Source organism: Nyctereutes procyonoides, unplaced genomic scaffold, assembly GCF_905146905.1.
Source record: "Nyctereutes procyonoides isolate TBG_1078 unplaced genomic scaffold, NYPRO_anot_genome, whole genome shotgun sequence".
NCBI lineage: Eukaryota > Metazoa > Chordata > Mammalia > Carnivora > Canidae > Nyctereutes > Nyctereutes procyonoides.
The window spans coordinates 2,026,384-2,040,790 of NW_026575044.1; the positions used below are offsets into that span (position 1 = coordinate 2,026,384).

Sequence of the window (14,407 nt, forward strand, 5' to 3'; positions counted from 1 at the left end):
AGAAAAAGCCAAAGTTGTGTGCATGGAGACTCAATAATGAAATTGAGACCCAAATAAATGACCAAAACAGGTAGTTTTTATGTTCTTTAGACAAAGGACAATAAATTTGTGAGGAGTTGTCAGGATAAGGAAAACAGATGTTTGGGAGCTTTAATTAGTAAGGAACTCCAAGGGGAATTTAGGTTGAGGGAGTAAATTAGAAAAAAGGTAACAAGGTTTGTTTCTATAGCTTTGTCAGTGTTCAAATTTCTATCTGGTGATAAGGATGTCTTTTAACTTCTTAGTCCAGGGAGAGTATCTTTCATATGGGATATTTATTTTCTTCTTTGGGGAGGGGTTTTTGGGTATCTTTCAATTCAAAATCATCAGTATGCCCTTGTGGCACATTTGAGGCAGCCTACCCTTGGCTTTTACAGGAGTCTAAAGTTATAGTCAGATTTTGGATTGAGGATGGTTGGGTGCCCTAGCCCCTAAGTTGCTCAAGAGTCACATATACAATTTGGCACTTTGATGACAAAAGTCATCATATTTATATCTTAACAATGACCTTTTGGAATTCTATAATTGTAAAATATGTAAGCAGTTTACAATTTCAGAAGCTAGTACAGTACTGTTTCAAATGTATATTATGTGATTGGTATATAATGTCCTTAGGTTTTTAAAAATATATTTCTTTGAAAAACTACAGCTTCTTGGTATCATCTTTTGAGTTACTGTTTTGGGGCAGAGGAATCCAGAATACTGTTTTTCAAGATGCATTCCTGAAAATCTATATAACAGAATTCTATAACCAATAAAAATACCCTTCAGAATAATGGAGGTGAGATAAGACATTTCCAGAGAGATGTCTAACATCTGCTAGGTCTTTGAATACATAACAACACATCATATCACTATTAGCACTGCAATCTTTCCTCTTTCAGGTATGTTTTTATATTCCATGAACTGATTTTTATTCTCTAGAAATCTAGTATTAACTCTGAGTAACTCCTTTTCCTTGATCTCTTACAACACATTTTTTAAAAATTGAAGTATAGTTGACACACAATGTTATATTAGTTTCAGGTGTACAACATAGTGATTCATAAAGTCTATACCTTATGCTGTACTCACCACACCTGTAGCTACCATCTGTTACCATACAGTGGTATTATAATACCATTGGCTATATTCCCTCTGCTGTACCTTTCATCCTTGTGACTTTTTGTATTTTGTAACTGGAAGCCCGTATCTCCCACTCTTCTTCCCCATTTTGCCCATCCTCCTTCCCACCCTTTCCGTTCAGGCAACCATCAGTTTGTTCTCAGTATTTATGGGTTGATTTGTGCTTTTTTGTTTGTTTATTCATTTGTCTTTTAGATTCTACATAATCTCTTAGATTCTAATAAAAGTGAAGTTATGTGGTATTTGTCTTTCTCTGATTTATTTCACTTAGCATTATTCTGTCTAGGTCCATCTATGTTGTCACAAATGGCAAGATCTCATTTTGTGTGTGTGTATGTGTGAGATTGGGTAATCCATTGTGTGTGTGTGTTATATCTCACATCTTCTTCATCCATTCGTCTATTGATGGACACTTGAGTTGCTTCCATATCTTGGCTATTGTAAATAACACTGCAGTCAACATAATGGTGCACATATCTTTTCTAATTAGTGTTTTCATTTTCTTTGGGTAAATACCCATTACTTGAATTTTATGGTATTTCTTCTTCTTTTTAAAAAATATTTTATTTATTTGAGAGAGAGAGAGAGCATGCACATGAGAGAGAGCACAAGCAGGGGAAGGACAGAGGGAGAGGGAGAAGCAGATCCCTCCTGGCTGAGCAGGGATCTCAAGATGGGGCTTGATCCCAGGACCCCTTGGATCATGACCTGAGCTAAAGTCAGACGCTTTAACCAACTGAGCCATCCAGGCACCCCAAATGGTATTTATATTTTGAATTTTTTGAGGAACCTCCATACATTTTCCACAGTGGCTGTACCAGTTTGCGTTCTAACCAACAGTATAGGAAGGTCCCCTTTTCTCTGCATCCTTGCCAACACTTGTTTTTTCTTGTCTTTTTGATTCTAGCCATTCTAACAGGTAAAAGGTGGTGGTATCTCATTATGGTTTTGATTTACATTTCTCTGTGATTAGTGATGTTGACCATTTTTTCGTGTGTCTGTTGGCCATCTGTATGTCTTCGTTGGAGAAATGTCTATTCGGGTCCTCTATATAATGGACTATTTGGGGTTCTTTGGTGTTGAGCTGAATAAATTCTTCTTGGGTAATAACTTCTTATCAAATAAATAATTTGCATATATCTTCTCCCATTCAGCAGGTTGCTTTTTCATTTCGTTGATGGTTTTCTTTTGCTGCACAAAACCTTTTTTATTTTCACGTAGCCCTAATCATTTTTGCTTTTGCCTGAGGAGACATAACTAGAAAAATGTTACTAAGAAAAAAGAAATGTTACTAAGGCTGATATCAAGGGTATTACTACTTATGTTTTCTTTTTTTAAATATTTTATTTATTTATTCATGGAGAGACACAGAGAGAGAGAGGCAGAGACATAGGCAGAGAGAGAAGCAGGCACCCCACAGGGACCCAACGCAGGACTTGATTCCTGGACCAGGATCACAACCACTGGTTGTGAGCTGAAGGCGGACGCTCAACCACTGAGCCAGCCAGGCGTCCCACTACCTATATTTTCTATTAGGAATTTTGTGGTTTCATGACTCATATTTAGGTCTTGAATCTGTTTGGGGTTTACTTTAGTGTACAGTGTCAGAAAGTGGTCGGGTTTCATTCTTTTGCATGTAGCTGTCCAGTTTTCCCAATCATTTATTGAAGAGAATATTGTATGTTCTTGCCTCATTCATAGATTAATTGACCTTATACATGGGTTCATTTCTGGGCTCTAATTCTCTTAATCTATGTGTCCATTTTTGTGCCAGTACTATAACTGTTACTATCGCTTTATAGTATAGCTTGAAATCTGGGATTGTGATACGTCTAGCTTTGTTCTTCTTTCTCAAGATTACTTTGGCTCTTATGATAAATCTTAAGTGCAACTGCCAGAAACATGTAAAAAGTTCTTCAGTAACCTGTCAGAGCCCCTCTACAACTCTAGAATGATTTCCTATTCTTTCTAGGATTGAGTCCCAACTAATTTTCCATTGTTAGTAGTCTTTAATTTCTTAGCACTGTCTGCTTCTGTGCTTGGATAGACCTTGTAGACTACTTTTCTCATTGTTTTCCATCTATGTTGCTCTTTTAGTTGATCCAGAACTCTTGATGTTTTTCTTGATTCAATGCTTTTGATGTCTGGAAATGAGTATTGATTTTTAGCATTAGACTTTTGTTTAAATCCTCACTCTGGCCTGGACTAGGTGTTTGATCTGTGTAATCCCTGGATAATTAACCTTAGTCCCTCTGAACCTTTTTCTCATTGGTGAAAATGGGAGGAGGAAATACCACAACAGAGATGTGGTAAGAGTTAACTGAGACGAGTTCTAAATATGGCTGCCATATTGTTAGCTTATCTCACTCATCTCACTCTGTACCTGCTTAATTCAGTATTTGGTTCTAACTGTTCTGAGAGGTAAATAATATTTGTAAAGATTAATTAAAATAATAGCAGTTTAGAGAACACTGAACCAGTCATAAGTACAAGCAATTAAATGCAAACGGTGGATCCTATTGATTCATGCAAGCTAATGTTAGTTGGTACCCTAAAAAAAAAAAAAAAAGGCACTGCCTGCTTTCTTTCCTCCTCTTTTCTTTCCTTTCTTCCTTCTTTTTCCTTTTTTTTTGTCTTTTTAAAATTCTTTGTGCTTAGTACTTAAAGGTGATGACATTTGTGTCCGTATATGCTCAGTTTACCTTAACTTTCCCGTTCTCTCTTGAGCCCTAACCAGAATACAAGGTCCCTGGAAGAATAAGGGACTTTTCCCTGTTAAGTGACTCAGTTACATCTCAAGTGCAATAAAGATACTTTGATACTATTATCATGTAGTATTTAGAAATATTCATCTTCTCTTACCATGCACACAAATGCACGTATATAACACGGACTCATCTTTCACCCCAAGTGCCTGTGAATTAGGTGGAAAACTTTTCCATCCATGTTAATATTTTGTTTCTTCTGAATTATAATTGATGTAGGATTAGAGAAGTATTTTCATTTTTTTTCTGCCTTTCCCTTAGGTTTAGCACTATCAGGAATAAAAACTTGATAATATGCCTTCATTCACTATTGAGCCATTAAATAGAGATTTTGATAATTCATTTGAAAAAATTTTCTTTGCTTTACTTTTGATACCAGAGAAGCCTTGGGTATATATTTTCTAATCTATAATATTTCTGTCTCTTAAATAAAATATAGAACATTTCTGCTTGGGAAATTTTGTAGAATTGGAGGCAGGTTCCTCAGATTTTATTCCTATGCCATAAATGTACTTCATAAATGAAGCTCCTTGAATTCCAGCTTGGTCCTGGAAACCTAGTCACATAAGTAATTTTACACATTTGAGTAGTTAAATGTTAAAGTATGATACCTGCTCTTTTGAATATACTGGTTGCCAATACGTATAATATCTAGTATGACTTTAAATATTAATTATAGAATGTGAATACTTTGTTGTTATTTTCATATCTTTGGTTTCTGTGCTAAGCCAAAACACAGGGTTTATTTTTCACATCTACAATTCACAACAGTGTTTTCCTGTTGATTAGTGTAATTAATGATTTTTTTCAGTACTCTTCCTTTGAGAAGTTTGAATTATAATACTAATCATTAATGGGTAACAGATGATGTTATAAAATTTAGAAAGAAAATAGTTGCTCAGTTTTTTATTGGTGAAAACTTTGAGCTCTCTAAAAGGCAAGATTTTGTACTCCTACTCTGACTTATTAGTATGTCCTTTCTAAAAACTTGCTTGTTATTGCAGAAATAACTGTATACATTTGGTAGCTTTTCTTTTCATAACGCATAATTTCAGTCCCGATTCTATTTTTCTGTCCTTCATAAATTCTTCTTTCCTTCATATTGATTTTTCTGCCAGGGTCTTTAAAAAAAAAAGTTTACTAGGATTAGCTGCAGCTGAGGCTGTGGCATCCTGAATCAGGAGATGAGTGTGTGCAGGGCAGCGTTAGTCACAGATGGCCCTACAAGCCACTGCTGTGAAGACTTAGGCAACAGAAATCCCAAGTGCTTTTTGTACATTAAGGCATTTAATCCCTGTAGCTGCCCTAGGAGGAATGTTTCCTCCCGTTTTACAGATACAGAAACCTGAGAGAGGTTGAGTATCTTATCCACAGTCACAAAGCCCAGGTCTTTTGGACCCTAGAGCCCATGCTCAGGACCCTGGGATCATGACTTAATCCCAAGGCAGATGATTTACTAACTGAGCCACCCAGGTGCCCCTCGCCTTTAAAAAAAAAAAAATTTTTTTTTAGAGGAATTGAAAGAAGGGAAAATGTTTTAAAAATGAATTGAATGGAAGAAACTTATCTACGTAATTAGCATGTACATGGTATAATCTAACTATTTTTAAAAAATGACTGCACTAAGGAATGACTCATACAGGAATGCATTTGAATAGACTCAATTTTCATATGCTACGTTTTAAAATGACATTTTCCTTTTTTAGGTGTAACAAAATAAGTTTGGAAAAACAATGTGAGGTTTTTCTTATTTGAAAAAGCATACCATCAAAGGGAAAATAAAAATAAAAATTGTGCTGTACAGCACATTCTTATGAGTAGTTAGATAAACAATGTAAGATGGATTTTAAGTAAAAAATGAAATGACTTATCTTAACTGAGCCAAATGTGACGTAGTAGAAGAACAATAAATTCAGAGCCAGGAGTTCTAAGTTCCTAGAAATTTCTCCATTGGCTGCTAGATTATAAAGACCATGAAGACAAGGTGATGTTTGTTTTTAATCTAAAATATCTGAGTACCTGGCGCAGTACATAGGACATGGCAAGTGTTCAGTTTATTGACTAAATGAATTGATGGATGGTAATCTGATAATGTACAAAGCGTGATGGCCTTGCCTTATGCTTTTCAGTGTGCAAATAGGCCTATACTGAAGCTTGGGATATTTCTTTCACATTCACATTATACCCTTTGCTTGTTAGTTTTGTTTTTTGCTTCTTTGTCTTCATATTTTGGTTTTATAGTATGAAGAATTCCAAACATTATAGATGATATATGATAGGAAGAAAGGTCTCCTGACAAGTAATATCTTTATTGGGTGTTTAGATAGTTAAAACTCTTACATAGATAAAGAGAGAGAGAGAAAAAAAGCTTGTTTTTCAGTGTATTTTAAAATTAAACTATAAAGAAAACTAAAAATTAGAAAACAATTTTGCCTCTCTTGCCATTAAGCAATAAAAAAAAAATACAAGCATCAAACAGGGTAAAACAGTTAAGAAAAGTGTAAATTGAAGAGTAGCTTTGGGCAGCCCCGGTGGCTTAGCGGTTTAGCTCTGCCTTCAACCCAGGGCATGATGCTGGAGACCTGGGATCGAGTCCTACGTCGGGCTTTCTGCATGGAGCCTGCTTCTCCCTCTGCCTGTGTCTCTGCCTCTTTCTCGCTGTATCTCTCATGAATAAATAAATAAAATCTTTTTTTTTTTTTTTAAAAAGTAGCCTTTCCAGCTCCTCCCAACTCCAACATACCACGTACTCCCCAGCAGCAGCTACTTCTGACATATTCTTGTGTCCTGGAAAATTATTCCTTACCTATAGTAGGATTTTAAATTGAATATTAAAGATTTGGGTCATCATCACTCAAGTTCCTTAGCAACGAACATGCTCATTAAGTTGTTTAGCACTGATCTTTTGCAGTAGGAACAGAACCACTTTTTGTTTGGGTTTATTTAAATTTTATGTGCCATGGGAGCCTTAGGAAAGAAATACGGACCTTAAGAAATAGACCTGAGTATTTTTAGCTAGGCTTAATGAAGAGTGGACAGTCACGGAGGAATGGGACAGCCTGACAAGTACGAGCCAAATGTGGTGAACTGGAGGACACTTAGCAAGACCTGGTTGTTGCCCCCCCCCCCCATTCCTATGTCCTAAGAGATAAGGATGCTTCATTCTTCTGGGAAGGTACCTCCCACATGAGGCTTTTATAACCTGTTTCAGAGAAGAGGCTTGGGAGAAGGTCAAAGTGACCTTCCTGCTTCTGCTGTTTTCTTACACTCCTTCAGCTTAAAATATTCAGTATACATAGGTGCCAGATTTTAAGGGTAGTGTGCCCTGAACCTCATCATGTAGATATCTGCTTGCAATATTAAAAAAAAAGTACATGGCAAAAAAAAAAAAAAGAAGTAGATGGTGCATTAGTGATTAGTTAAAAAAATTGAACAAAGTATGCTTGAATGTGAGGGATCCTTTTATTATGTATAAATTATATTTAAAATGTTCAGAAGGAAAACGATTTGGCTACTTTAAGAAAGTCTCTTTGTGTGATTTTTTTTTTTTAAGATTTTATTTTTTCATGAGAGACACAGAGAGAGAGGCAGAGACAAAGACAGAAGGAAAAGCAGGCTCCCTGCAGGACTCGATCCCAGGACCCAGGGATCACAACCTGAGCCAAAGGCAGACACTCAACCATTGAGCCACCCAGGTGCCCCTCTTTATGTGATCTTTGAATACTGTACATAAGCCTGTGTCTGAATGGAAGCTAAGACCTTCACTGTCCCTGTGATCATGTCAGTGACATTCTCGTCAGATCTGTGGCCAGAAAATGGAGATGTCATTTTGTGCTGCTTCAGTGTTAGCTTCCTCCTCTTGGATTGGCCCTGGAAGTATGGTATTATGGAGATAGCTGGGTCACAGCAAGTGTAGCTTCCTCACTTTATGGAAATCATATATATTCACCAGGCCTCAGTTTTTCCATCCATAAAATGAAGGGTTCAAACAAAATGGTTTTAGTTTTGACAGTATTTTAATGAATCACATTAATTTAATGAACCATATTCTTTGCTAGACTTTGCTCAATTTAGCTGAAAAGTAAAATTTTTTTTGCAATTTCAATGATGATTTTGTTTTAGGAGGTGTATGGATGTGGGTGAGGTGGAAGGCTAGCCTGAATGGGACATTTTAAGCACCACTCTTGATGTCAAGACCAGAAGTACCACCACTATATCTCTGGACATCTTTAACTCTAGGAAGTGACCAAAAGTTTCTACTGCAAAGATGAATCAGAAAGTTAAATTTAAATCACATTTGAATACAATTTGTGCTTGGTATAGTTGGCCTTTTCTCATAGAAGAAACAGTACTTGTTTTAGAGTTAGTTTCCTTGTTTTAGAGTTAGTTTCCTCATCATAAATAGAAATTCTGTTATTATTTTTATATAGTTTTAAACAGTCTTGTTGAGGTAAATCCGTTATAAGTGAAGGAATGGGTTAATTTTTCAAGAGAATATGAAGGATTTTTCTTCTTTATATGTAGATGCTGTTGTTAAACTCTAGGTTAGAATCTAAGAGGTCTGATTGAAGAGCTTAGGCATTTTGAAATCTTGTGGACATAGTTTCTCTTTTTGTGTGTGATGCCTATTTGTCAGATTTATTTGAGTGCCATGTAGTGTTATAAACTCTCCCTTCAATATCTCATTAGGTGATTGTTCTGAGGGAATTTTTAAAGATAGCACAACTCTTATTTCTTTACCAATAAAATGTAACCTTTGGTATCTGTTGACTCCCCCCCCCCCTTTACCATAAAAAAGGAATTGCTTTTATTACTTTTCTTTAGAGCTCATGAGTGCATTAGAATAACTAGTCCTCACAGTGAAAAATGATTTTAAAGCAACAATTTATGGGCAACACAATATAATTTCTGTATTTTCCTAGATAACATCTGCTTTATTTGTTTATCATCACACACTGATGATATCTTAGAAGGATACACCTCATTGACTTGATTTTTTTTTTTTTTTTTTTTAGGATTGTGGAATTGGGATGTAAATTGAAAAGCAATATTTGTTAAATGTATTTGATGTCACAGGGAGTGAGAGATTCTCTTATTGCATTTTGTAAGAATCCATTTCCTTTTTCCTAGTTGATTGTTAAAGGCCACAAACCTTGACCCTGTCTAGAATTATTTAGTTTTACATGGAGAAGTAGTTAAATGACTCCATTCATCATTGGATTAGACCAATTGAGCAGATATTTTTATAGATACTTTTATCTTTAATAGTGACTTTTGTGCCGTTTTTCTATAGGCAGTGCTATTTAATGGGACAAAGCATGTACCTCAGAGTCTGAAGGACTGAGGTTGCAGTTATGATTTATTTCTTTGCTATGTAGCCTTGGACATGTTCAAATTTTCCAAATTTTATTATCCTTGTCCATGAAATAGGGATACTACCTACACTGTCTGTTGTGAGAATGAAATGAGATCATGTCAAGAGCTTGCTACTTAGTCGGTATTCTAAAAATTATTGTTGTTGTCATGATTAATGGTTGTCATTCATTTCTTAAAGTTTGAATGTTACTGATTTATTAAACATTCTGAGAAATGTTTTCCCATTGTCTGCGGAGTAGGAGAGGGAGAAGATTCATTCTAACAGAATAGAGGGTGAAAAGCTGAGCAGAACATCCTTGGTTTGTTTATCTACTATTTTAAGAGAGATTCTTGTTCACTAATATTCATTGGAATTTGAGAACAGGTTGAGCAACTGATGTAGGAGATATTTTCTTTGCTTCACATAATTTGAAGAACAAGGTCAAACTTTTGTACCCTTTATATATTTTTGACATGCATCCAAATTCTATGTATTTTATATCCCACAAGACATTATTATTATTTTGCATGCATATTATTTGTTTAGATTTAACCCATATATCCACTGTTTTTCAGCCCTTCCTTTAACTCAATGAACTATCTGTTGTCATTTTCCTTTTTTCTTTGGAACTGCCTTTAGCATTTCTTTTAATGCAGGTACGCTGGTAATAAATTTGCTCTTTTTTAATATTTAATATATATATATATATATATATATATATATAGAGAGAGAGAGAGAGAGAGAGAGAGAGAGAGGCAGAGACACAGGAAGAGGGAGAAGCAGGCTCCATGCCAAGAGCCCGACGTGGGACTCGATCCCGGGTCTCCAGGATCGCGCCCTGGGCCAAAGGCAGGCGCTAAACCGCTGAGCCACCCAGGGATCCCCAATAAATTTGCTCTTTTTTTTTGCTTATCTGGGAATGTCTTTATTTCACCTTTACCTTTTGGAGTTTTTTTTTTGCTAGAGGATGCTATGTTACAGTTAATTTTAGTTCTTTTTTTTTTTTTTTAATTTTAGTTCTTGAATTTACACTTCACTTAAAAAAATAGAACTGACTCTCTGGTGAAATTCTTCACCTTGATATATTTTTTATGCCTTTGTTATTTTCAGGCCTTTTTCAAGTAATAAGTAGGCTATTCACGAATCTCTTTCTATTGTCTTTTTTTCTCTTGGTTGTCTTTCTTGGTTTATTGGGCAGTCTATTACTGAAGTTGAGTTTCTGGAGATGCTGGGAGCTGGAATGGGAAAATAGCACCTTAGTATGGTCAAAGACTAAGTGTTGAGTGAACACAAAACTTGTAAACTTTATAAGGGTCAGCTTACCCTTTTGTGTATCCATGCTTCTAGAGTGTAATGCTCCAGGAATCACAACAAAAAGGTTAGAGCATGTATCAGAGATCTCCTCTTTACTGGGTTTGGATGCTCATTTTTCTCTCCCCATGCTGTGAGGCTCCACAGAACAAGCACAGGTTTGAGCTCACTTCTCTATAATGTCCTTCTCTCCAGGATCTTTATCCCACAAACATTGGCTGCTTTGGCAGCCCCTTGGTCCAGTTTTTGTCTCCATATCCTTGTGACATTGTCACAAGCTCTACTAGCTTCTCTGCCTCTTGGCAGTTTTTCTCTGCCAGCTTCTTAAGCTCTTCAGTCTCTTGTCCAGGTTGACTTAAGACTCAACATGTGTACTCAGCTAAAGGCAGCACAAAGAATGTTGGGCTACCTTAGGAAGCTTCCTACCTTTCTAGACCTGGGATCATCAAACCCTGGCTACTACCTTAGAGGCTCTCCAGTGTCTCAGACAGACTGTTTTTTCATATCCCAATTTTCTAATTATTCTTGCCTTAGTTTGCTCTAAGCTACTTACTTGGTCAATCAGAAACTGTGGTTCCTCCATTTATTTTCTTTTCTGGGTTGTGTATTGTGTGAATTCTACTACCTGCCTCAGAGTTAAGGAGCGTGATTAGTTAGTCTCATGGTTAGGTTACCTGGATAAATGGAAGTGCCAAATTTCATTGGTTTTTCATTTACTTCACTATCAAACTCTTTTACCTTCAATTAGATATATCAACCTTTCCTCCATTTTTTTTTAATTTTTTTTTTTTTATTTATGATAGTCACAGAGAGAGAGAGAGGCAGAGACACAGGCAGAGGGAGAAGCAGGCTCCATGCACCGGGAGCCCGACGTGGGATTCGATCCCGGGTCTCCAGGATCGCGCCCTGGGCCAAAGGCAGGCGCTAAACCGCTGCGCCACCCAGGGATCCCCCTTTCCTCCATTTTATTTATTTATTTTAGTGAAGGAAATATTTCAATGCTGTCTTTGAATGAATATTTTAATATAGATAGCAAAAAATTTGATAAGCTACTAATATTTCAATTTTCTATTAAAAACAGGCTATAATACTAGAATGCATGGTGAAGCCTAAACCTTAAAAAGCTGTATTTGTAAGAATGTGAAAAAAAATGTGTGAAGAAAAGCCTTCACAAATGTCATAGTATGTCTCTTATTTCACCTTAATTTTCTCTTGACTAATAAGCATTATTTAAATGTGTCCTTTTGGATGATTGTGAGAAAAATAAAATAGTATGTTGAAACTATCCACAGTACAGTTTATAAGTATAATAATAAACATAACTAGACATAAAAATCCTACCATTAGAATTTATAAGTGAATTATTGACATAAAAGGAACCTATCCATATACCCTAACTAGAGAATCAGGTGCTAAATTTAGAATTAGCAACAAAATTCCTAAATTCCTTTCTTCCGTGTATGTTTGTTCTATATGTCATTTGCTCATTGTAATGAAGGACCTTAGGGGCTAAGATATTTTTTTAAATTTTTTATTTTTATTTATGATAGTCACACAGAGAGAGAGAGAGAGAGGCAGAGACATAGGCAGAGGGAGAAGCAGGCTCCATGCACCGGGAGCCTGATGTGGGATTCGATCCCGGGTCTCCAGGATCACGCCCTGGGCCAAAGGCAGGCGCCAAACCACTGCGCCACCCAGGGATCCCGGGGCTAAGATATTTTTAACAACATATATGATTAGAAGTCCTGCTGAATAATCAAGGAAAGATGGCCAATCTGACTTATTTTTTCATTTTATCCTGGGTGATAGGCATAAGGAATGTACCTCACAGACCTCCAGCTAGAGGGAGCTTCAATAACCAAGGGCTCCAGCTATTGTGTTCTGAAATCCTCTGCTGCTTTTGCACTTAAGGCAAGCTTCCCAATGACTGCTCCTAGCCAGTGCCTGAAAGGAGCAGGGGGAGGCTAAAGCAATCTGGTTCCTGGAAGTCAAGGAACTCTTGGGGGCTCGCTGGCTCTAGAGCTGCTTGCTGGTCTTGCTGAACCTTCTTTAGATTGTGCAGCAATCCAGGATGAAGGCTCCCTTCTCTCCTTCCTTCGGGTCAGATTTGTCTTACTGTCTGGATCCCTCCCCATTTTCTTTTATAGGAATAGAATTCTTGCAAGTTTAATCCTGTCATGGTGTCTGCTTCTCGGAGGACTTAGACTAACATTCTCCTACAATTTCTATAAAAAGATACTATCATGTGAAATTACTAAGGAGAGAAAGGATGTTTACTATAATATTTATATCAACTTTAGTGATGACAGTATTCTAATACTGCTGGATTCTTAAATTTAGGAAAGTTAAAACTTCATAGAATTGAGGACTAGCTTTTCAGAATTCTTAAACAGTTTATTGTCTGTATGTATGTAAATTTGCTTTCAGAAGGCTGAATTGTAGTAGACAAATAAGGCAGCCATGTTCTAAAAAACTGTTAATTTACTCCGGGTGATTGGATGTTGTGAAGTATTAAGCAGTTCATAAGTCATCTCTGAGATATCTAAGGATATTTAATGAGAAATGAGAAGGAAATATTTCTGAGGGTATGTTGATAAGTAATGTATTATTGAAAGAATAATAAGTAGCAACAGATTTATTTGTTAGAAATATTTGGTTAGGTCTTGCTTTCAACTTATATGATTTATACTAGAGTGCTTATATTTTATATGTTAATGTTAAAATTCTTCTTTCTTTGCAGAATCATGGTGAAAGGTTCGTTTTCATTGCAGAGTGGTATGATCCAAATGCTTCACTTTTTCGACGTTACGAGCTTTTATTTTACCCAGGGGATGGATCTGTTGAAATGGTAAATAAGCATTTTTTCCTCAAAAGTTAGCAAAGGGAGTAAAGGTGGGATAGGGAGAGGAATAGGATTGCCTTCTATATAGCTGCTTTTGAAAAAAAAAGTATTTTTTCTTTTTTTTAATAGGAATTCTTTTTTTGGTATTATAATTACAATACAGGAAGATAACGTTGTACCTTTATTTTTCATGTCAAATAGTAATTAATATTTCTGGATTAAAAAACTGAAGTGAGATTATTCATGTTTAGATTAAGCAATAGTCAATAACTGGTTATAGATAAAGATGATCATGGTCCTAAATATGTCACCATTATTGAAAGCTGTTATCTCTACAAGTCTAATTGAAGAAGATCAGGTTAAGAGAGTCCCACTTATTTCTTTGTGTCTCTTTATTAGCAAACGCTTTACAGGTAGCTCTCTTTGGTATCGGGATTTTGTGTAAGCAAGAAAGTAGAAATTTGGAATTTTTCTGGGATTTCACAAGCACTAATTTGCTGAAATAATTTAGCAATAAACAGATTTTCTATTCATTTTTAAAGTATTAAACTTGTAATAAGTTTTTATGTTATTACTGGATTCAACTAGGAAATACGGAGGTTATAAAAGAAATTATGATTTGTATTTGTAGCAAAAACAAAACAATGTAAGCTATGTTTAATAAAGCAAAATTAAGAATCATTTCTAATTTATACTAAGATTAACATTCTCTATTGACAATTATTTGTCTTATTGTGCTATTGTTTTTGGTTCTAGCATGATGTAAAGAATCACCGCACCTTTTTAAAGCGAACTAAATATGATGATCTTCACTTGGAAGATTTATTTATAGGCAACAAAGTGAATGTCTTTTCTCGACAACTGGTGCTAATTGATTATGGGGATCAATATACAGCTCGCCAACTGGGCAGTAGGAAAGAAAAGTAAGAAAATCTTTTCTTCATTCTTAAAACGTTATATATGTCTAGG

At 35.8% G+C, this 14,407-nt stretch overlaps 1 protein-coding gene across 4 annotated transcripts in view; it reads left to right on the forward strand.

The window, feature by feature from the left end:
* The window catches only part of NME7 (NME/NM23 family member 7), a 261,270-nt gene that overhangs the window by 32,544 nt on the left and 214,319 nt on the right, over positions 1 to 14,407 (forward strand). For all 4 annotated transcript variants that reach the window (XM_055323525.1, XM_055323523.1, XM_055323524.1 and 1 more), the window contains exons 2-3: positions 13,337 to 13,444; positions 14,195 to 14,361. In XM_055323525.1, coding sequence (XP_055179500.1) covers positions 13,442 to 13,444; positions 14,195 to 14,361 — 170 coding nt within the window. In that variant the 5' untranslated portion in view covers positions 13,337 to 13,441. The remainder of the gene's footprint in view (positions 1 to 13,336; positions 13,445 to 14,194; positions 14,362 to 14,407) is intronic.